The 26,459-nt window shown below is 33.6% G+C and overlaps 1 protein-coding gene across 1 annotated transcript in view; it reads right to left on the bottom strand.

Moving 5' to 3' along the window:
* LOC149791891 (contactin-like) overlaps positions 1-26,459 on the bottom strand; it is a 158,723-nt gene that overhangs the window by 27,453 nt on the left and 104,811 nt on the right. The window contains exons 14-20 of the mRNA XM_089970401.1: positions 16,263-16,426; positions 14,105-14,231; positions 11,981-12,145; positions 6,535-6,684; positions 5,376-5,470; positions 3,113-3,202; positions 1,458-1,608 (exon numbers count right to left, since the gene is read on the bottom strand). Coding sequence (XP_089826527.1) covers positions 1,458-1,608; positions 3,113-3,202; positions 5,376-5,470; positions 6,535-6,684; positions 11,981-12,145; positions 14,105-14,231; positions 16,263-16,426 — 942 coding nt within the window. The remainder of the gene's footprint in view (positions 1-1,457; positions 1,609-3,112; positions 3,203-5,375; positions 5,471-6,534; positions 6,685-11,980; positions 12,146-14,104; positions 14,232-16,262; positions 16,427-26,459) is intronic.

The following is a 26,459-nucleotide window of genomic DNA, read 5'->3' as shown; positions in this document are numbered from 1 at the left end:
TTTGATTAAAGGCCAATCAACTCAGTCTTATGTCAAACTCCCTTTGATTTAAGGACAATCATCCCAGTCTTATGTCAAACTCCCTTTGATTTAAGGCCACCCAACTCAGTCTTATGTCAAAATCTCTTTGTTTAAAGGCCAACTAACCAAGTCTTATGTCAAACTCCCTTTGATTTAAGACCAACCAACCCTTAGTCTTATGTCAGACTCCCTTTGATTCAAGGCTAAACAACCCAGTCTTATGTTAAGCTCCCTTTGATTCAAGGTCAGCCAGTCCAAGTAGACTCATATGCAATGAAAAATGGATGAAAAGAAAAATGTGTGCTTAGTTATTACAATTATTATGTTTATATATTTTGATGCTGTTAATGTTACTGTTAATTTTTCAGTGCTATGTGGGTAATTTAACAAGTATTTGTTGTCAAATAACATACAATTCATAGAATCCTTTCATGAGATTATTTTTTTAAATATAAAAAATGTTTATCTGACACATTTTGTATTTTCTCATTTGTTTCTTGGATCATTTTAGAAACTTAAGGTAGAAAAAACAAATCATTGCTTTGGGAGTTCTTGAATTTTCCAAAATCATACAACAAGGGAAATATATAAAGACTTAACCAAAGCAGTAGATGTTTGTATCGAAGATGGTAATACTTATAAGTATTTCTGCACCAGAACTACCAAAATCTTTACTAATTTTGTCTAACATAATCTCATTCTAAGGTGAAAATAGCAAACATGACAAAACCGAAAGCCCCATAAATCCTAAAATTGTATTTGGTCCTGATCGAGTTTGGTGGTGGGAAGTTTCACTCTATACACAAACTCAGCTTCTATGGTCCTGACCCACCATAATGCCGACTATTCTCCTGTATCCTCCAGCTGTCTCAGATAATTGAGGTTTAACTTTGATATTCTCTATAACTTATCACACTAACATATGTCTTGTTCTGTAAGTTGAAAAATATTTCTTAAGACAAACACTATCAGATAAACAATTATCATCTATTTTATTTTCTAAAGTACTGGATATAATCTTTTGGTCAAATATATAAAGAAGTAAAAAATATGGCTGCAAAGTGTTTGAGAGGACAGAAAGTATGGGACCTGTTAGTAGCGTTAATTTGATAGGAAGTTTACGAAAGTAGTCATACAGTATGCCATGAGCTGCCCTAGTGGCTTATCAATTTATTCAACAAGTGTCATACAAAAAAGACTTTGAGACATTGTTATAAAATACGGTTCAGATTGGCTAAAAGTCCTTGACACTGTGAAATAATCTACAACTTTAATTTCTGAGTAAGCATGAAACCTCATATAAACTGTGATTTCTATAGTGTTGTTGAAATTTAAATAAACATGCCATGACAACATGGGATAACTGATGAGAGAAAAGTAACAAGTCCAAGAAGCCTTACTTAAATGTGGCCAAGGGTAATCAGGGAATTACTCACGGTCTTCAGCCGAAAAAATGACACTAATATCTGATTCAGGTCCAATTCCAAACTGGTTGTACGGACGAACTTTGACTTCATATCGAAGGTAGTAAAATTCTTTCCCAACTGTGTGTGCATACAACCCAGAATTACCATCTGTTACATTGACCTGTGTTTAAAGAAGACACAATTAAGAAGGTTATGGAACTATTTTCTGATTTCTAGTTATCCCACTGATAAACATGGACTTCAATACAAGCATCGTATAATGGTACCCTTACATGCAAGGGGACTCTTTACTGAGTGAGTCACACCATTATGGGTGTGGTTCGAAGACCATTGCTTTTCCCAGTTTTCAAGGACCTCAAGACAACAGTCATTATTAACTGAAAAATTCTAAAATGCACTAAAAGAATTCTCTAATCACCTAATGACCACACATTATGAAACTCTAATTTCTGACTTGCATAGTTTTCTCTTGTTTCACATTTTTATGTCTGATTAGAAAGCCTTCCCAAGCAGAATATTAGCACTTCAACCATATAATACAAAACATGACACAAACACCCAGTACAAAGAATTATTCCAGTCTCAAGTTACTGAACATGTGATATAAATATCCAGATAGTTTCCCTTTTTTAAGAAATTAGGCAGGGTCCATTTTAGAGAACTAATCCATGTGGTCACTAAGTTTCATGATTACGGCACATTATCATGTGACCATTTAAGTGGGTTAAGAAATATCTTCCCAACAATGACTCCCCATAATCAACAAATAATCACTAAAATCTAACAGAGCTATTTGCAGAGATGTAAATGCAAATAGCATATACCCTGGGCTTGTGACAGTACTTTTTGCTAACTTCAAGTGTTTCCTGGACAAAAAGATGGTCTTGACCAAGGACCCAAAGTGCTTTTTTAGTTTCTGTTCAGCTTAATATATTTATGAACACTTGACATCACAGAATTGTATGGTTAGGACTTTTGATGTCAAAGAATCAAATGGCTAATACAAGCTGAAAAAGGCCTGACCGTGTTCGAATCTGATAGAGTGTGCAAAGTTTCATTCAACAGTATGTTCATTCATTTTGCAACTAGCCATTAATTCAAACTATCCAAATCTAACGATACTCACAATTTCCATAAGTGAAAGCAGGAAAAGAAAATGACAGCTCAACTGGTTTGAACCTAAATGCCATTCCACTGAATTTGCATAGAAACTGAATCTCACATTAATATGTATTACAAGATGTAACTAAACTATATATGAATATATTATCGATTGTCACAGAAAAAAAACCAGTTGTCTATATAATTTGATATTATTTGAGGTTTAATCATGCCAGATATCTCATTCTTCAAAGCCAGTTGAGGGGGGGAGGTAACTATTCCAATCCATTGATGAATTTGGTCAAACATTGTACACAGTAGAGAACTGAGCAGATGTTCAGTAAGTTTAACTGAAGCCAATCTCTGTTTGCTGTCAGTAATCGAACAATGGTGGCCTGTAATCTGCTTCAAACCATTCATATGCCTTCATAATCTCATTAAGAGCATACTAGTCTCAGAAGAAAATTTCACCCGTCTGTAGTCAGATGAGAAAAGAGCATTCCGATGTAACAGAAAAATATATATGACAATAAACTATATAATAGAAAATAAAACAAATTCACCTCTGACCATTTTCCATCTGCCTGTGATCGAAGTCGCCAGTATACGGTATAGGCAACCCATGGCCCTCCCCAATCCTCATGTGGAAGAGGCTGAAATTAAGAACAATGGGACGGTATTCATACTATTTAAAATTGGGTAATACTAGCAATTGATGTAGGATTGTATTGCAATGCAGGATTGGTAGAGGGATTGAAAAGCACCAACACCTGAATATCTGGAAAACAAATTCTTAGTGTCCTGAATTACACAGTAGCACCAAGCACCACTGTATTCTCAAAATCGTGTGTGTGAGTGTGACTAAAAACATTAATTCTTGAAGCCTACTTTTACTTGTTCAAGTTTCATGTTGCTGCATTCTAGATGGCAACTTTTCACTGATTACATAAATGTATACAAGAGGGTCAACAGTTCTGAAATATTTTAAGATCTGTTCATTCAGATGGGGAGATTGATCACTGATAAAGGACGAAAGTGATTATAATTAGAAGAAAAATCACATAGGCCTAAATATGGAAATGTATGACTGAAGAATAAGAACAAGGGCAGATATACTGGGGAAAAAAAAAGTTCCAAAAGTGATATCTAGATATATTTTATCACTCTCTTTGTGTGGACACAAGACGTGTTGGCTCTTGTTTGTTAGCTCAAAGAATGTTTATGAGTTCAGTCCATATACAAATGGTGTGAACAATCAATTCTTAAAGGGTCAGCATGCAAAAGCCGGACAGGAAATTGATATTTATTAACAAGTTGTTCACAAAAATGTATCCCGATATTGTATTTGAATTTTAATGTTTGAACATCGGGTGAATCCATGCCAATTGTTCATTTGCATTTTGCTACTACAACTGTGTTAGTTAATATTTGTCCTTGCAATTTTGACTATGACTATGTGACAGACAGCAAATATGAGACTATACAATTTTGACTATGACTGTATGTGACACACAGCAGATATGAGTCTATACAATTTGCCACTGAGTGCAACTTTTAAATAAGACTATGTTTGCATGTGACAGCAGACATAAGCCCATCATATTTTCCAATGGGACTTGCTACTATGATTCTGTGTGATGGCAGTCTATAATATTCACCATTGAGTGTAACATATACACGTTTCTATGTGATGGCAGTCTATAATATTCACCAATGAGTGTAACATATACATGTTTCTATGTGATGGCAGTCTATAATGTTCACCATTGAGTGTAACATATAAATGCTTGTATGTTATGGCATTCTATAATACATGTATTCCCCAATGAGTGTAACATATACATGTTTCTGTGTGATGGCAGTCTATAATATTCATCACTGAGCATAACATATGTTTCTATGTGATGGCAGTCTATAATATTCACCACTGAGTGTAACATATCTTTCTGTGTGATGGCAGTCTGTAATATTCACCAATGAGTGTAACATATGTTTCTGTGTGATGGCAGTCTATAATATTCACCACTGAGTCTAACATATACATGTTTCTATGTTATGGCATTCTATAATACATGTATTCACCATTGAGTGTAACATATACATGCTTGTATGTGATGGCAGTATATAATATTCACCACTGAGTGTAACATATACATGTTTCTATGTTATGGCATTCTATAATACATGTATTCACCATTGAGTGTAACATATAAATGCTAGTATGTGATGGCAGTCTATAATATTCACCATTGAGTGTAACATATGTTTCTATGTGATAGCAGTCTATAATATCCACCAATGTGAGTCACATATACATGTTTGTATTTTATGGCATTCTATAATACATGTATCCACCAATGAGAGTCACATATACATGTTTGTATGTTATGGCAGTCTATAATATTCACCAATGAGTGTAACATATAAATGCTTGTATGTGATGGCATTCTATAATACATATATTCACCATTGAGTGTAACATATACATGCTTATATGTGATGGCAGATGTGAGTCCATAGCATTTGCCACCTTGAAGTGTGACTTATACATGGAGTTGTAGTAGTATGTAGAAATAGGGAAAGAGAATCTAAATAGCTGGCAAAAAAGGTCCCCATTATTTTCAGTATTCCAAACTTTGCATTTGGTCAGTATTCCAAGCCTTCTGTTTGGTCAGTATTTCAAACCTTCTATTTGGATAGTATTTCAAACCTTCTATACACACGTTGTCTATGTACAGTAGGTAGTACATATGCCAAGTATCATTATGCAGTCATTAATGTTAAGCAATAATCAATCTTGTAAACTATATTCAGGCATCCATTTACCTTCCATGTTATGGTCAGTATTCCAACAGCCCCGCCTCCTCCACCAACATTGTCAGGGGCAACAGGTGGTGCCCCACCAGGGGTCTGATAGGCAGCTATTAAAATTTAATGATATGCATGGTGTTGTAATTAAACACTGAAGTTTCTTACATGAAATACAAAAAGTTTTTGTATAATCCTGGGATTTTATTAAATATCTCACATTTTAAAAGCCACAAAATGATGAAGAGTTTTAATTCTACACATGACAAATAAACAAAACTTGATTAAGTCTTTTAACACATTAACCCCTGGAGGTTTTTCTCATTTTCGTCTTAAATTTGAGTAGGAAACACATCTTGAAAGCTATTTCTGGATACATCTGAAAACACCAATTTCCAGGTGATCTCCCAATAACATACTGCCTAGTTGTGTTAGAAACATCATTTTTCATTGGATATTTGGCTCGTGCATGAGCAGAAAGGTAAAAGTTGGAGTTCTGTTTTTTGGTTGTTTTTTTTTTAGCTTAACGGACACATTATTTTCATATCAAGACCACTCTTTATTCCAAATGCCCATCTTATCCTACTATTTGCAAAGGTTCATCTGTCTGTTTGCAGTTCATACCTGTTTGCCTTAGATCTGAGACCAAAAAGTCTAAAATCCAGACACAAAATCGGATTCCGACCATGGGCAAATTTTGTGTTGAAAAAATCGGGTCCAGAAAAGGTTTTTCCCTCCGTATTTTGTAGTGCAATTAGAAATTCCAGATTATTTGGTATCATTGTAGAGCTACATCTGTCTACCTTTCCTTAATACCACCCACTTTAGTGTATCATACATGACCTTGACGCTACAGAACTCGGCAGTAGGCTACTACCTCCTGCCACTTAAACTCACAACCAGGGGTTAATGTGTTAATTCTACACCTTAAAATATAAAAAAAATGGATAAAGTGTTTTATTCTACACCTTAAAAATACAAAAGCTGATGAAGGATTTAAATCTACACAAAATTAATATTTGTTACATTTATGTAATAACATAATGGAATTAAAGAATACTGTAAAACTCAAAGAGATGTGATACAATAATAATAATAATAATAATAAGAAGAAGAAGAAGATGGAAGAAGCATCACTTCACATTTTGCCTCTCTCTCTCTCTCTCCAATTACATACTTGATTCAAGGCTTGGCAAACCCACTCCATAGGCACTAACACCTCTGACGCGGAAATAGTATCCATTGGAAGGTTTCAGGCCGTGGATTGTGAATACCCTCCTCTCACCACTCCCAACCCCAGGTGATACAGTTTCAGCATCAGGCACATCTACGGCAAGAATTTAAATGAAGACAGTATGTAACAATATCATTGGCATGACCGGCTAATTCTTTGCTTAATTAACTACAATAACCATTATGAAATCATGCTTTTATATAGAAATTTGGAATAATAACTTGATGCAAGATCCAACCATCAATTTTATCATTTAAAATTTATTAAATCTCAAACTGCCTATGGCAGTATCAATTTCCATTTCAATTTTAGTTAAATAAATCAATAACAGTTTCACAAGAACACTCTCATTAGAAGAATAATCCTCAGAAAAAGACAAAGTCCCTGATAATAAAAGACTCTTGAGAAGCTCCTGTGTTCCTTTAACTTTTAATAGGGATTTTATTGGCAGAATTTTACTAATGAGTGAGTGATACAGAATCTTTCAACATCAGTGACCCATAATTCTCTATAACAAAACCAGGCTGGGATTTGTTTTACCCAACAAATGTATTACTTTCAATACATAACCATGACCTTGACCTTTAGAAATAAGGGCATTTGGAATAGGTCTGTCTTGATTCTGTTGCTTAGTTTTCAATTTGTAAGCAATCCAAAATAATGTCTTTTCTTGCAATAGGTGAAGGAAGGAAGAGACGAGGATTTCTGATCAGTCTTATCAGGAACTTGATTCCTAAAAGTTGTGCCAGATTGAGATTTGGAAGTACTCATATCAGACTGTGAGTAGAAGACTTACTGACAAAAGAAACTTTATGAACTAATAAATGCTTGTCAGCTTTATGAGCATTTTTTGACATTGTGTTTATGAAGGTCACTATGGATGCAATTCCTGAACTCTTCAACTAATATGAGTTGTCTTAGATTTTGTAATCTTGATAAACATTCTTGGTTAGGCACCACCTTGGTCTTTTTCTCTTGCAAATTTGACATTGGTTTGTCTATTTTCTTTTTTTATCATTCCTAAACTTTTGTTGATAAGCCCCTTGTACCAACTCAGAACCCTTCAGATACATATCTCAACCAGATCATAATCAGTACTTAGCTGTACTGACAGGGAAGTGTAGAGGTCACAGCCTTTGCCAAAAAGTGCACTATGTAATGTCAAAGTTCAATGTTCTCTTGGATATTTCCAATTTTTGGTAATTTTTTCAAAAAATATTTTTCTTTTTCCTTAAAAGGTGGTATACAAACCTAATATTTTTGTAACATCAAAACCTGAGTTTGTGTGTAAAGTGAGGACATGCAATTTCACTTGCCAGCTCTAATTCCTTTAATCTAAATTGAAATTGCCTTTCTTCATTTTTTTTTTCCCTTGTTACCTGCATTTCTCTTTGTTCCTTTTATCTTTGCATCTTTATTTACATTAGCCTATAGTCAGATAAGCCTTACTGATTAAGGACTTTTAATTTAATGTCAGAGCCAGATACAGCCTTACTGATTAAGGACTTTTAATTTCATGTCAGAGCCAGATACAGCCTTACTGATTAAAGACTTTTAATTTAATGTCAGAGTCAGATAAATACTTACTGATTAAGTCCTTTTAATTTAATGTCAGAGTCAGATAAAGACTTACTAATTAAAGACTTTTAATTTAATGTCAGAGCCAGATACAGCCTTACTGATTAAGGACTTTTAATTTAATGTCAGTCAGATAAAGACTTACTAATTAAAGACTTTTAATTTAATGTCAGAGTCAGATAAAGACTTAATGATTAAGTACTTTTAATTTAATGTCAGAGCCAGATACAGCCTTACTGATTAAGGACTTTTAATTTAATGTCAGAGCCAGATACAGCCTTACTGATTAAGGACTTTTAATTTAATGTCAGTCAGATAAAGACTTACTGATTAAAGACTTTTAATTTAATGTCAGAGTCAGATAAATACTTACTGATTAAGGACTTTTAATTTCATGTCAAAACTAGATGCAGATTTACTTATTAAGGACTTTTAATTTAATGTCAGAGTCAGATAAAGACTTAATGATTAAGGACTTTTAATTTAATGTCAAAACTAGATGTAGACTAGTTAAGCCTTACTAATTAAGGACTTTTAATTTAATGTCAGAGTCAGATAAAGACTTACTAATTAAAGACTTTTAATTTAATGTCAGAGTCAGATAAATACTTACTGATTAAGGACTTTTAATTTCATGTCAAAACTAGATGCAGATTTACTTATTAAGGACTTTTAATTTAATGTCAGAGTCAGATAAATACTTACTGATTAAGGACTTTTAATTTCATGTCAAAACTAGATGCAGATTTACTTATTAAGGACTTTTAATTTAATTTCAGAGTCAGATAAAGACTTAATGATTAAGGACTTTTAATTTAATGTCAAAACTAGATGTAGACTAGTTAAGCCTTACTAATTAAGGACTTTTAATTTAATGTCAGAGTCAGATAAAGACTTACTAATTAAAGACTTTTAATTTAATGTCAGAGTCAGATAAATACTTACTGATTAAGGACTTTTAATTTAATGTCAGAGCCAGATAAAGACTTAATGATTAAACATAAAGGACTTTTATCCATACAATTATTTTCTACCAAATACTGAACCAAAAGAGTTTTTACTTCTTGATTGATTAAAGAAGCCTATGCCTCAGAAAAATCATATTGTCTGGCACGCTGTAGTAACTTATTATTTTTCAAAGACTCTAACTTTTCCTGAGTAGGATTTAAATTAATGTTCTCCACTTTAGAAGTCATTATGAAAGCTTGTTGGTTTCACTAAAAATTTATAAAAAATAATACATGTGATTTAGAAAATTCCATAACAAAGTAAATTTAAATCTCAAAAACAAGTTTTCTAACATATTTTAGAGAAATTCTTATCCTATGGACAAGAGCCCAAATTTATGTTATGATTATCAGTCATAAACAACAGAAAAGAGCAAAAGCCATCAAGTTTTCTAAAATTCAACAAATAATTTTTCCTCTAGAATACAAAGTGAAAATAAAGAATACTTTATGGTATTGTGAATTAATTCCCAATTAATACTGGAATTTCTAACACAAGCCTGAATGAATAAAGTTATGAAATAAATCCAATACTAGAAGTGTTGATGTGCCTGTGATGGCCTCTGTTGTGGTGATATGCCAACAGTCTTTTGTTGGATCACAATAATACAGTCCAAATATATATTGTTTTTTTAATTCCACTATAAATCCAAGTCTCTATGCCCAAGAATATTATTTTTGAGCACTTTGTATTTCCAGAGAAGAATAATTTGAATTAAATAATTTCACATAAATCAAAATACTGCATAACAATAATACAACTTGATTTGCTCAATTATCAATGCATGAATTTAGTTATAATTAGAAGATCTGTTACCAAGACCATAACAATTCATGTGACAATCATCACATAGACAAGGTCTAGCTATGTGAAGAAATTCAAATGTTCTTGACTCAGCTTAAGATAATAATCCTAATATTCATCCTTCAGTCAGAAAAAATGTTTACAAAACTGTCACTGTTTTTGAAGAAACAATTTTGCATAACCCACAGTATATCATGAAATAAAAAATATCAAAAACTAACAAACTAACAAAAAATGAAATTAAATATGCATAACACACACACACACACACACACACATATATATATATATATATATATATATATATATATATATATATATATATATATATATATATATATATATATATATATATATATATATAAGTGTGTTGCTTCAGTTTTCATTATATGCTCTATGTTAGATGTTTAGATGATGGTGATGGTGCCGTCAATTTTAATTCTTCTCAAAAAAATTTAAAGCCTTGATGCATGTATCATTTTACTGCTTGTAGGTTTGATGCACTGTTCATTGCCCTTGTCATGTATAATTTTACTGCTTGCAGGTTTGATACACTGTTCATTGCCCTTGTCATGTATAATTTTACTGCTTGCAGGTTTGATACACTGTTCATTGCCCTTATCATGTATCATTTTACTTCTTGTATGTTTGATACACTGTTCATTACCCTTGTCATGTATCATTTTACTGCTTGTATGTTTGATACACTGTTCATTGCCCTTGTCATGTATCATTTTACTGCTTGTATGTTTGATACACTGTTCATTACCCTTGTCATGTATCATTTTACTGCTTGTAGGTTTGATACAATGTTCATTGCCCTTGTCATGTAAACTAAAGCATACCCTTGCCTTCTTTTGCTTCATCTTTATTTTACAACAAAATATTGTCACTAGAAATGTTTTTTTCAATTCATCTAACACACTTATAAAGCTTGTTTTCTTAGTTTATTCAGATGTATTTTCAGATGTACTGATCTATTTTTCATAAGGCTTGAGGAGATGGCATTCTAAATGGAAAGGCAATTTTTAAGTAAATTATGTTTCTCTGAGAATACAATCACATTACGTAACACCCCCAAACATTTTTGTTGGTATTTATCGCTCAGCGTAAAAACTGGCAACACCTAGTGGTGGCATTGGGGGAGGCAATGGGCAAGAGTTTTTGCCCTTTGTTTATATGAGTAAGACATAAAAGATTAATTTTTCACCTTTTTAGAAAGGCTGAATTTAGGAGGCAGCAGTCTTATATCTTAATGTTAATGTGATTGGGGGACATACTTAGAGGAGAAACAAACATAGGAATGAGTCTTATTTTTATGACATGCACTAACATATATATCTATTGAGAAATAAAGAAATAATTTAGGAAAATGCTTATCTAAAATGCTAAGTCTTACCTGGTAGCATCACATTAGTGTTCATATCTTGATCTAAATATATTACAAAACTTTATTCCACCTGTTTTAGTCCCTTACATTGTTTCTTGGTGAATTTCTTTACCTGTTGGAAGTTAGTAGAAGCTGCTTCCACACCAATAATATGTATGTTTATGTTATTAAAAGATGATGATGATGATGATGATGATGATGATGATGATAATGTAGGGCTCAATTATTCAATTTCATGGTCATTTAAAATGGTGGTAAATGGTGAATGAAAAAATACATATTGCTATAAAAGAGTAGTTTTGCTATTATTTAATATATAATGCACAAGCTGTCTGTTAAAACATATTTCTTATTCTAGATCAGATGTCAGAAACCAATGGCATGTGTGCCAGTGGTAGCACACAAGACTTTTTGGAAAGGCCTGTGGTATGAGTTGAAAAATTGTATTGTATGATTGTATTTACTAGAAATAATTATTAAATTAAAGGGACAAATATGACTTGGCATGCAGTGCTATACAATTGAGTGAGCCTGGCACATAATTTAAGGTTGCCATTGCCTGTACTAAATCATTATGTAAAGCTCATTAATATAATGAGATTATCTTACTCTGATGGAGAACTACCCAGGTGGGGTTTGCCTCAGTTTTTGCCTCAATTATGTAGAATGCTGCAGGCAGGCCATGCTGTTCTCCAGGAATCCATGTCAACCGTGCAGTATTTGATGTGATGCTATTAGGGTCAATTCGAACACCAACAGGCTCACCGGGTGGACCTACAAGTATACATTTTTCTTATAGATATTATCAACTGATTTTTCACAAACACTGCGCCACAGTAAAAAAAACTAACATTCATAGACTTGGCATTCAAATACTATAATCTGTTTAAAATGTCACCAAAACAAATCCATTCCAGTCATATATTTGTGGCTCACAAATTGTGTGTATATTATCTCTTTGCAGGAATGATATATTTAGTGTCTTTTCACAAGATGTTGTGATCTTCATGGCTATATTTTGAAATATTAATCACACCATTTGCACACTTTGTAATGAATGTAAATATTTTTCTGTCTTCATATTAAGATTGCTTCAGGCATTGTTTGTTTGCAGTATTGTAACTTCAGCTGTCATGTTTGTGGCATTAAAACTGCACGTCACTACATAAACCTGTTGGTCTCTTCTATAAATGCTGTAATTCACTCCTCATTTCCAAGCCTTCTGAATACGAAGTACAGCCTAGACAGCTGTTCCACTTAAAATTTACTTGAAATAGCAAAAAGTACATTTATTTTGCTGGTTGCTGAAATACATAAACAAATTGATTTTTACTGTGTTGGTGTTTGTGAAACTGCACTTATACAATATTAAAATATCTGAAAGTACCCATTAATATTTGGTCACTGGTAACTATGGCAACATGTATTGATTCTAAAGGGAAGATACTGGCCTCTCCATCATAAAACATCACTCAATTAGCATTTGGAGTAAGAAATATTAATCCAGACTTAGAAATCATACTAAAAATATGAACAAATCCATTTTTTATTTTTAGCCAGAACTTTTTTAAGTATATTTTGAGTTGAGCAAAGTTTTACCATATTTCTAAGGGAGCTGGACGTTAAAACTGTTGTTCTTCTTTAAAGTTGCCACATTCCTCATGGTATGTTCAAATTGCAAAGTTTTATATGTTTAGATGAATCTGAGGGTTCAAACGAATTCTACAAACCCCATCTGTATCCACTGTTATGTACATTTAATTGTTAGTTTGTTAGTTTTAGATTTTTTTAATTTCATTACATGATATTGTAATGTAACACTGTATGCTGGACTTGACCTTGTCCAAAACTGAGTTAATTTCGGCTCGACCTGATTGACTTTTTAAATTAAAAATAATTAATTTATGTCAACAACTAATACATAGCTAAATTATTCTCTATATGTATGAGCTTAATATCAGGATTATTATTCAGGTAAACAAAAAGGAGTAAATATGTTGATTTGGGTCAGGGAGATTGGAGATTCCTAAGTTAATTTTACAGGTTATTGTGTTGTATGTAAACATGGCTCATTAGATCATTCTAGAAGGTTATTCTCCATTAGGTAATTGGTGTTTTTGGGAAAATGCTAATTATGACCCGAGGTCAAGTAGAGAAATATATAATCTTGTGACTGTGAGGATTTAGTCAGTCATGCTTTAACATCTAACACTTATAAGTTGTATTATATGTTGTGACCAGCTTGGGCTGAATTTTATTTTCTTCAAATTATTGAATTCAAGTGATTATTTTCTCAGGAAATACAAAGTGCTGTGATACAATTCTTGGATAAAGACATTCACTGAATTTGTACTGAATTCAAGCCTGGAATAATATTTATGTGATTCAACAAGAGACTGTTGACACATCAGCACTTCATAAGCTATAACAGACATGTCATCGCCTATAGTTTTGGATCTCTTCAGGTCTTGAACTGAGTTTTATTCAGGACTTTTATGGACTTGTGTTTATAATTCTTGGATTTTTTGGGGGATTTAATTTGCAATACCATTGGTTATTTTTCTCTCATTTTCACTTTTTATTCTAGGGAAATAAATTATTTGTTACATTTTACAAAGCTTGTTGTCTTCACTCTTTTCAGTTAGTTATTTTAAGAGCATAAACTTGTAATACCACTTTTTCCAAACCATGAATTATTACATAAGACAGTGTTGGTCATATATATGGCCTTACCAATAACAGTGAGATATGCAGATGCTGTTGCGGAGTCACGTGTAGTTTTCAGCATACATTCATACAAGCCAGTGTGACTGTACTGAGCTGAAGTTACATACAACCCATCCAGGCCCAGCATCCTTCCCTGAAATATAGACACAGTTTAATGAGAATTTCAAATGCTTCACATCAGTTTATTTATTAAGCGCATGACAAAACTTTAATTTTCCAATTAAACTTTTTTATATACATAAAGGACTATGTATCAAAATCCTTTCCATGCAGGTCGTAATCCTATCAAATGCAGTAAATAAATGGGGGGTGCATTGTAAATTTTATAAACATGCATATTAGGATCATGGATGGCCATCTATTTCTGTCAAGGCCCTCCCCATGGCCAAGTAATCTAACTCAATCACCTTTACTGATTACTGCAATCTGACCTATGTCTCTGTAAGTTCCAGTCTCTGGCTCAGCCAATGTGGGTGTGTGAGAAAGCTTGCCAGTAGATTCCCATGGGCTGGTGGTTCTTAGCGGTCTTTTCCAGGTAGTTTCCTTCACCAGTTATACCAGCTGCCATGTATAGCCTAGCTATCAATGCTGAAAAATGCCAATAAACCCAAAACGAACAAAACAAGATATTAGTCCATTGGAAGATCAAGTGCACCATTGATGAATCAGGTTCTGAAAAATATTTGAGCCCGAGGCAGGTACATAATAATTTACAGGCTATGCTCAGATTTGGTCAGTGGTCCAGTGGAATCATAGTTGTTATATGAAAGCTGATGGACAACTGCCGTGTAGCAAGAAGATATAGGGAGAAAATATCATGCAAAGTTAGATCATGTACAATTACCTCATATCTGGCATACATCTATATATTACCCTACAGTGATTCACAAGATGTCTGGATAATTCAAATTGGAAGGTACTGTGATTTTTTCAAGAATTTCCAAAGAGAATGCATTACCTGATTGAGATTCTACAAATGACTAGTTAATGAAAAGCTGTCTGGTGTCTACATATTTCCTAGAACTAATTATCATTACCTGCAGATAATTAAATGTATACTTTCCTAAGAATTTCTAATACATACTTCACATGTTAAATATGACTTGCCAAATTCACAAATACTTAGGTAAATATTTAGATACCTCCTACAAACCTAGTTTATCTGGCAGTTATGTATATATTACCTGCATCAGATTCAATTTACCTGGATCAGATTTGCATTACCTGGAGAAAACTCAATACCACCTGATTGTTTTAAAATTTTGTGGCATGTATTTTTTCATTACCTTGAATACATTAGGTTTCAATATAGGTAGTGCTAATTAGAACTCAAGAGAAATACAGAAATTTAAAAATTGTAAAGTTTGCTTTGAAATTATCATAACTGTCTAATTAGCCAATTAGATAGGTTCCTACCAACAAGAACTTGGTTCTGGCAATTTTTTATCCTGCCATGTTCAAATGAAACTGTTAACATAAAACAGAATATAGGTCTAAACCAAACCCTACATATACCATCCCCACACCACTAATTATATGTAATCAAATGCCATTTCATGTCTCTTACAATTCTCACAAACTTAAAATTTCTTATGCTAAACAAAGATAGATCCCTGTCCTTTCCTTAGGTCCCCCCACCCCATACATCTCAATACTTATTTCTCCAGTTTCGGAATAATGAAGATGATATATTATTATATTCAAAACAAAAATATTTGTAGCTAAAATTTACTGTTTAGAAACATTATGTTGACAGTGACTATCTACTTTCCCTTTATAGTGGCTGCATATGCATACAGGATGTTGTTGGAAAATACAAATACAGATAGGAGATAGTAGAAATTGAAGTTCGAAAAATGAAGGAATTAACCAATGAAATTATCAGGTATTTTTTATCTGAATTTTAAACCAATGAAATTATAAGGGATTTTCTATCTGAATTTTAAACCAATAGATAGATAGATAGATAGATAGATTTGATTATTGTCAAATGTAGGAATTTTTTAGCAGCTTGATGATTATTTTCAATCAATTCAACAAATCTGAATCCCAAAATTATTCAGAATGGGTAATTTATTAAAAATGCTTACATTATTTTCTTTGCTTGAATTCTTACAGTATTTACTGTATATGTCTTATATTACTAAGAGTTCATTTTACCTACCAGTCTATAGTGCTTGTGCATATGAAAATTGATCCGTTCACCGTTGAAGTTCCAGGCATAAACATAGTCAATGATCCCAGGTATCGTTCCTTGGCATCTAAGAAAACCTGTAGTGTTCACTAACACCTGCTCATTTACAGGGCCAACAGAGATTGCAGAGGAAGCTATAGATAAAACCAGTAAAAAATATTAAAACATATTTTTTATTTGAGAATTATATAATTTGTTACAAAACTCTGTAGAAAAAAGTACAATACAATCCTTATCCTTGTAATAAATATTTTTCATACAAATTTTGCATAATTTTCCATGACAAATGTCAAAACAAAGCAAAAGTTAGACAATGGTCTCATCTTAAGTTTTTGTTCATAAGAATAACTAATAAAACTCAGTCTGTGGCAGTAAAACCTCCATTACCTTCCAACAATCCTCATATACAAAAGGAAAATCACCTATTTAAATTTCTCATACCCTCAAAGTTCTAATTCCCTCTTGAACATAATTATGAATATGTTGCCAAAAATATTTTAAAATGGTAATATGTTGAGAATCATAAAATTTGTTGAACATAATTGAAAATATATTTCATCAAAACTATGGATAAGACATTAATGACAAAACATGTATATTGTTAAGGCAAAACTATTGCTAACTGTGATCCATCCATCAACACTAACAGGTGTGTTAGAATGACACCATCCATCAACACAAATATGTGTGTTAGAATGGCACCATCCATCAACACTAATATGTGTGTTAGAATGGCACCATCCATTAACACTAACAGGTGTGTTAGAATGGCACCATCCATTAACACTAACAGGTGTGTTAGAATGGCACCATCCATCAAACTAAGAAGCGTGTTAGAATGGCACCATCCATCAAACCAAGAGGTGTGTTAGAATGGCACCATCCATCAACACCAACAGGTGTGTTAGAATGGCACCATCCATTAACACTAACAGGTGTGCTAGAATGGCACCATCCATTAACACTAAGAGGTGTGTTAGAATGGCACCATCCATCAAACTAAGAGGTGTGTTAGAATGTTACCATCCATCAACACTAATATGTGTATTAGAATGGCACCATCCATTAACACTAACAGGTGTGTTAGAATGGCACCATCCATCAAACTAACAGGTGTGTTAGAATGGCACCATCCATCAAACTAACAGGTGTGTTAGAATGGCACCATCCATCAAACTAACAGGTGTGTTAGAATGGCACCATCCATTAACACTAACAAGTGTGTTAGAATGGCAGCATCCATCAACACAAACAGGTGTGTTAGAATGGCATCATCCATCAAACTAACAGGTGTGTTAGAATGGCACCATCCATCAACACTAACAGGTGTGTTAGAATGACACCATCCATTAACACTAACAGGTGTGCTAGAATGGCACCATCCATCAATACTTGCAAGATAATACCCATAGTTCAAGTGTATAATACATGAAAAATAATACCTATAGTTCAGTCATATGAAACATGCAAGATAATACCTATAGTTCATGTGTATGATCCATGCAAGATAATACCTAGAGTTCGAGTGCATGATACATGCAAGATAATAGCTATAGTTCATGTGTATGATCCATGCAAGATAATACCTATAGTTCATGTGTATGATCCATGCAAGATAATACCTAGAGTTCATGTGTATGATCCATGCAAGATAATACCTATAGTTCATGTGTATGATCCATACAAGATAATACCTAGAGTTCAAGTGTATGATCCATGCAAGATAATACCTAGAGTTCGAGTGTATGATCCATACAAGATAATACCAATAGTTCATGTGTATGATCCATGCAAGATAATACCTATAGTTCATGTGTATGATCCATGCAAGATCATACCTAGAGTTCGAGTGCATGATCCATACAAGATAATACCTAGAGTTCATGTGTATAATCCATGCAAGATAATACCTGGAGTTCATGTGTATGATACATGCAAGATAATACCTAGAGTTCGAGTGTATGATACATACAAGATAATACCTAGAGTTCGAGTGTATGATACATGCAAGATAATACCTAGAGTTCAAGTGTATGATCCATGCAAGATAATACCTAGAGTTCATGTGTATGATCCATGCAAGATAATACCTAGAGTTCATGTGTATGATCCATACAAGATAATACCTAGAGTTCGAGTGCATGATCCATACAAGATAATACCTATAGTTCATGTGTATGATACAAACAAGATAATACCTATAGTTCATGTGTATGATACATACAAGATAATACCTAGAGTTCGAGTGCATGATACATGCAATACCTAGAGTTCGAGTGTATGATACATGCAAGATAATACCTAGAGTTCGAGTGCATGATACATACAAGATAATACCTAGAGTTCGAGTGTATGATACATGCAAGATAATACCTAGAGTTCGAGTGTATGATCCATACAAGATAATACCTAGAGTTCATGTGTATGATCCATGCAACATAATACCTATAGTTCATGTGTATGATCCATACAAGGTAATACCTAGAGTTCATGTGTATGATCCATACAAGATAATACCTAGAGTTCGAGTGCATGATCCATACAAGATAATACCTAGAGTTCATGTGTATGATACATGCAAGATAATACCTAGAGTTATAGTGTATGATACATACAAGATAATACCTAGAGTTCATGTGTATGATACATACAAAATACCTAGAGTTCATGTGTATGATACATGCAAGATAATACCTAGAGTGCATGTGCATGATCCATACAAGATAATACCAAGAGTTATAGTGTATGATACATGCAAGATAAAACCTAGAGTTCGAGTACATGATCCATGCAAGATAATACCTATAGTTCATGTGTATGATCCATACAAGATAATACCTATAGTTCATGTGCATGATACATACAAGATAATACCTAGAGTTCGAGTGTATGATCCATGCAAGATAATACCTATAGTTCATGTGTATGATCCATACAAGATAATACCTATAGTTCATGTGTATGATACATACAAGATAATACCTAGAGTTCGAGTGTATGATCCATGCAAGATAATACCTATAGTTCATGTGTATTATCCATGCAAGATAATACCTAGAGTTCAAGTGTATGATACATACAAGATAATACCTAGAGTTCAAGTGTATGATCCATGCAAGATAATACCTATAGTTCATGTGTATGATCCATGCAAGATAATACCAAGAGTTATAGTGTATGATCCATGCAAGATAATACCTAGAGTTCGAGTGCATGATACATGCAAGATAATAGCTATAGTTCATGTGTATGATCCATGCAAGATAATACCTATAGTTCATGTGTATGATCCATGCAAGATAATACCTAGAGTTCATGTGTATGATCCATAAAAGATAATACCTATAGTTCATGTGTACGATCCATACAAGATAATATCTAGAGTTCAAGTGTATGATCCATGCAAGATAATACCTACAGTTCGAGTGTATGATCCATACAAGATAATACCAATAGTTCATGTGTATGATCCATGCAAGATAATACCTATAGTTCATGTGTATGATCCATGCATGATCATACCTAGAGTTCGAGTGCATGATCCATACAAGATAATACCTAGAGTTCATGTGTATAATCCATGCAAGATAATACCTAGAGTTCATGTGTATGATACATGCAAGATAATACCTAGAGTTCGAGTGTATGATACATACAAGATAATACCTAGAGTTCGAGTGTATGATACATGCAAGATAATACCTAGAGTTCAAGTGTATGATCCATGCAAGATAATACCTAGAGTTCATGTGTATGATCCATGCAATATAATACCTAGAGTTCATGTGTATGATCCATACAAGATAATACCTAGAGTTCGAGTGCATGATCCATACAAGATAATACCTATAGTTCATGTGTATGATACAAACAAGATAATACCTATAGTTCATGTGTATGATACATACAAGATAATACCTAGAGTTCGAGTGCATGATACATGCAAGATAATACCTAGAGTTCGAGTGTATGATACAAGCAAGATAATACCTAGAGTTCGAGTGCATGATACATACAAGATAATACCTAGAGTTCGAGTGTATGATACATGCAAGATAATACCTAGAGTTCGAGTGTATGATCCATACAAGATAATACCTAGAGTTCATGTGTATGATCCATGCAAGGTAATACCTATAGTTCATGTGTATGATCCATACAAGGTAATACCTAGAGTTCATGTGTATGATCCATACAAGATAATACCTAGAGTTCGAGTGCATGATCCATACAAGATAATACCTAGAGTTCATGTGTATGATACATGCAAGATAATACCTAGAGTTATAGTGTATGATACATACAAGATAATACCTAGAGTTCATGTATATGATACATACAAAATACCTAGAGTTCATGTGTATGATACATGCAAGATAATACCTAGAGTTCATGTGCATGATCCATACAAGATAATACCAAGAGTTATAGTGTATGATACATGCAAGATAATACCTAGAGTTCGAGTACATGATCCATGCAAGATAATACCTATAGTTCATGTGTATGATCCATACAAGATGATACCTATAGTTCATGTGTATGATACATACAAGATAATACCTAGAGTTCGAGTGTATGATCCATGCAAGATAATACCTATAGTTCATGTGTATGATCCATACAAGATAATACCTATAGTTCATGTGTATGATACATACATGATAATACCTTGAGTTCGAGTGTATGATCCATGCAAGATAATACCTATAGTTCATGTGTATGATACATACAAGATAATACCTAGAGTTCAAGTGTATGATACATACAAGATAATACCTATAGTTCATGTGTATGATCCATGCAAGATAATACCTATAGTTCATGTGTATGATACATGCAAGATAATACCTAGAGTTCGAGTGTATGATACATGCAAGATAATACCTAGAGTTCAAGTGTATGATACATGCAAGATAATACCTAGAGTTCAAGTGTATGATACATGCAAGATAATACCTAGAGTTTGAGTGTATGATACATGCAAGATAATACCTAGAATTCAAGTGGGTTACAAGCTGATCATAAATAATTACAACTGAAAGGTTAGATGGTGGGTCAAGTATATAAGCATGCAAATACATTCAGTTCCTTTTGTTCGACTCAGTAAATTGAACATATCTTCCATAATTGTAGCTATTCCTTCCAATTTGTCAACAAAAAGTTAAACAAAACTTTCGTAATGAATTGTATGACCATCTAGAACAAAGAGTGTTAGTACACTGTTTAAGAATAAAGATTACAAAGAGCAAATTTTTGGCTACAACTGAGCAAATATAACCCATTTATGCATGAAGAACATGTGGAACTTTGTAACATGCAGAAACTGTCTTATATACCATGCCAAACTGATAAAGTAACATACATTATACAGTACACAAGAATGATTGGTGAGTCTGAACATTCATACAATATCCATATAACCCACTACAAAGTATGTAACGTACCTTACTTCTATGGTCTAGCATGTACAATGCATGCATACGACTAGGTCTATACCTACAACAGCAGATTATATTTATTCTAATGAAAGGACTAAAACAGAAGCGTCTTTACTGATGAACATTCATTTAATAATACGTTCCCTGAAGAAATTACAGGAGAGAGTGTTGCACACCTATATTTCATACACTACATAATTAAACTTGTGGAGAAGGGGTCTCACTAAACACCCGAAAACTCTCCAAGAACACCTTAAGAATTTACAGAATACAGCTTTAAATTTCAACAACAACAAAAACAAACAAAGAAATAAAAACTGCAAATATTTGGAGATTTTTGTGTAACTGGAAAAGTAATGAGGTCAAGAATTGCCAAGGGAAATAACTCCTGTTTTGACAAAGAGTGTTCACGTACCTCAACTTGAATATTTATCAACATTTATAAATAAGGAGCAATACCACAGCACCAGGAGGAGGTGAAGAAATTTAATGCATCAAATAAGTTTCTAAATAAGTTAAACCAAATGGCAAATTAATTGTATATAAAATTATTAGTATTAAGTTAATCGGTGGTCCTGTCAGATTTAAAACTTAATTTCAATACAATATTATACATCTATATTCTGATAATCTTATGGACTGCATAATAACCAAACTAAAGAAAATGAAAACATGATCAAAAATGATGTTAAAACAGCGAAGTATGATATACTTTTTATTTACTCATTAATAACCATAGACTCACTATTCATAAGCAAATCTATGAAGTCGCTAAGAAGAATGTCACATATATAGTCCATGCAGTGAAATCAGCCCACTACACTACTAGGATCATGGAAAGTTCCAGCTGCAAAGAGCTCTTTGAGATTACTAACAAGGTAATGTCAAGGAACAAATCAACACCACTTCCAACTACCTTCTCTCCAGTCGACCTTCCGGACACGTTTGCAAATTTCTTCCATGACAAAGTACAAATCATTAGAGATAAGCTTGACACCACAATTTCAATTGACTCGTCGTCACCATACAGTTGGGATACAGAATTTGAGCGGCAGCCATTAGCAGCATTTGAACCTGTCTCTATGGATTTCGTACATACAGTCCTGATGAAGAGTGTACCAAAGTCATGTGAACTTGATCCAATTCCTACATCACTGCTGCTTGAGTGATTAGATCCAGTATTGCCTTCACTAACTGATGTTATTAATACCTCTCTCTCATCCAGGGAATTCCCATCATTTTTTAAAACTGCCATTGTAAAGCCTTTGCTCAAGAAACCATCACTAGACCATAATGATTTAAAGAACTACCGCCCAGGTTCTAATCTCCCATTCATACCAAAAATCTTAGAAAAGGTTGTTCTATCCCAGCTTGTATCTCATCTAAATTCAAACAGTCTTTTTAGCAATGTACAATCTGCATATCGCTCTTCCCACAGTACTGAAATTACTCTTCTAAAAGCAGTTAATGACATTCTCTCTACGTTGGATAGCGTAAAGATTACAGTCCTCACCCTCCTTGATTTGTCTGCAGCATTTGACACAATAGACCATGATATATTACTTCACCGTCTCCAGCATGTATTTGGCATTCATGATACAGACTTACTGTGGTTCAAGTCCTACTTGGTCAACAGGACACAAATTGTATCTGCAAATGGAATACACTCCAGCACAGTTGATCTATGTTGTGGTGTTCCACAGGGGTCTGTTCTTGGACCTGTTGTCTTCATTCTGTACACTCAGTCACTCTCAAGTGTCATAAATCATCATCCATTGTCTCACCAATTGTACGCTGATGACACCCAAATATACAAATCTAGCCACCCAACTGAAGTTGATGCTACCATCCAAGGTGTAGAGAGGTGCATTTCTAATGTGAAATCATGGATGACATGTAACAAGCTGCAGATAAATGATGATAAAACTGAGGCCATTATGATCACAACACAAAGACTTTCTCATTCACATCCTTTACCTCAAACAATTAATATCAGCAATGCCAACATTAAATTCACACAATCAGTATGAAACCTATGTGTTACCCTGGACAGTACTCTCACATTGCACCAACATATCATGAACATATGCAAGGTTGCATATCTTGAGGTGAGACGCATCAGCTCAATTTGCAAATATCTTTCAATTGATGCCACTAAAACACTTGTGTGTTCATTAGTACTTTCAAAACTGGACTATTGTAACTCAGTTCTGTCTTGTTCATCTCAATATCTACACCATAAACTTCAAAAAGTTCAAAACACAGCTGCTTGGATCATAACTTAGAGTACCATGATCAGAGCACACCTCCCTGCTGCTCTGTACCCTACACTGGCTATCCATTCAATCCAGAATCAAACACAAAATTTGTTCTCTGTACTACGTTTCACTGTCGGACTCTAGTCCAACATACCGATCCGATCTCACCCATGTGTACACACCAGCAAAGATACTTACGCTCCTCTTCTGACAATCATATACTCATCATTCCCACTATGAAAACAAAGTCATATGGACAGCATTCTTTTGCATACCAGGGCCCAGCAATGTGGAACGAATTGCCCACTGAACTTAGACACAAAGACACAGTGATCACGTTCAAGAGGGCTCTCAAAACTCACTTATTTTGACTGCAAGAACAAACTTAAAGACCTAATAATGTTTCCTACCCGAAATATTCTCAGCATGTTTTTTATTTTATAATGTTTTTCTAATTTCATGGTGTTTGTTTTTGTAATAATATTATTATATGTTTTTTTATCTTATAGGTGTTGTCTAATGTAAAGCGCTTACAGCTTCTAAAGATTAGGTGCTATACAAAGTCCTCATTATTATTATTATTATACAATTGTTTTGTAAATATTGTAATAAATTTGGAGTATGCGCATTTGATTATAGCACCTCATTTTAAGGAATGTTTAGATTTTTGTGATTACTTGTCTGATTATTGGAATTTGGTGCAATAGAGATATTCCTTTGCCCGAAATAGTTAACCAATTACTAGGAGTAAACATCATGGAGTGAATTGTTAGTGAGTTTCCATGATGCTATGGTTCGCTAGTAGTGAAAACAGGCCAAAACCAAATGAATGTCCATGTCATAAGATAGTCCATATTAAAATCTAGTGGTGTACATTGTTGGTGTGACTGCACAGCAGTATTTACGGTAGGAAACTGGTAAATTACACAAAGGAATAAATAATAAGGGACTCGGCAGATATCGTTTATGTCGCCATGGTGGCAAATGTGGTGCAGTTATATTGGTGAAATGTGCCTGGAAAGCATACAATGACTGGCCTAAGTGGCACAGTTAAAATAGTTCCCATTGTTAGGGGATACTCGTATAGTTTCTGCGGTGTGAACGGTTGGGGGTATGGAAACCTGATGAAGAGAAACCATGCAGATGTGAGGATGATAGATATTTGGCAGGTTGTTTTATATGTGGTCTTGCATTAATCAGAGTAAAATTTATGTATAAAACGGACACGTTGGGATTTCTAATTTACAAATGAAGTTGTATAGAAGTCTTTGGAAATTTTGGGTAAATTTATGACTTCTAGAGAGAATCGTGCCAGGGTTTTGACAATGCTCGGCCAATTAAAGACCCCTGGCTTGAGAAATCAATAATCAATAAATGTACATTACTGTTTGATAGTGTTGATAATGGCCTGATTAATGAAAAATTAATTTTATATTTTCATTACTAAAAACATACGTAACTTTTTTTATTTATTAAATAATATGCAAATGTGATAGCTCACATCTTTTTCTGATTTCAGCTAGAAACATGTTATCTGAAGTAAATTTAAAATCATGAAAATCTACCTTTTATATTTCTCTTACTATGCTTGCGAAAACATTAAACATTCTAAAATAAACAAATTATTTCATTGTTTTACTTTCTTCTTTTCATCAGTCTATAATTTGGGATGAATCATCCCATAATGTACACCGAATAAGCGTGATCCCAATCAGCCCTGATCTGAATCAGCCTATTACACAGAGTGTCAAAATGGGGGACGGGAGGCAAATTTTCAGTTCTGTTAAAAACAATGCAGCTTTTAATATATACTAATACAGAAGAAATACCCTTCATAATTGGATACATGCAGGACCTACAAGCTATGACATCTGCATTACTTAAGACATCTTTAGACAAAGAAGCAAATGCCCTTTCCGTCAATATAGCCGAGCACCTTTTAAAAACCCTTTTAAATAATTCAGATTTTGACCAGCGTTCTTGCAAGTTCATATTATGTGACATTTTTGCTGAAAAGAAGGCAAGGCTAGTTCAATTGTAAGAAGTCAGTTTTGTTTAATTTATTGGCGGCATCTATGGACACGTGCCTTGTGGCAGCAAAAAGCTTTAATTATTGCTTTTTTCAAAGGCTTTTCAATCAAGTAACTTCATCATCTTTGCTCAACATGTGTTATATTTTCAGCATGTCCCCCTCAATTCACTAACATGAGACAGAGAATGTAGGATGTAGAACACCAGTAATTGTATTCCTTTCAGTCTTAGTATGAGAAATACATTTTATTTTTTTATTTTTCAATATACAACATACGAAGAGCAACAACTTTATATATATATATATATATATATATATATATATATATATATATATATATACAGTAGTCCCCCTCTTATAAGGCCACCCCTAATGCAGCAGGGAAGTGGCCTTATAATGCGGGTGGCCTTTCTAGAGGGGGATGACAAATGTGAAT

This window comes from Sinohyriopsis cumingii, chromosome 9 (genome assembly GCF_028554795.1).
Source record: "Sinohyriopsis cumingii isolate HCF-2022 chromosome 9, ASM2855479v2, whole genome shotgun sequence".
In the NCBI taxonomy this organism is placed as follows: domain Eukaryota; kingdom Metazoa; phylum Mollusca; class Bivalvia; order Unionida; family Unionidae; genus Sinohyriopsis; species Sinohyriopsis cumingii.
The sequence above is the reverse complement of the archived record's forward strand: the minus strand, read 5'-3'. Positions and strand labels throughout refer to the sequence as shown.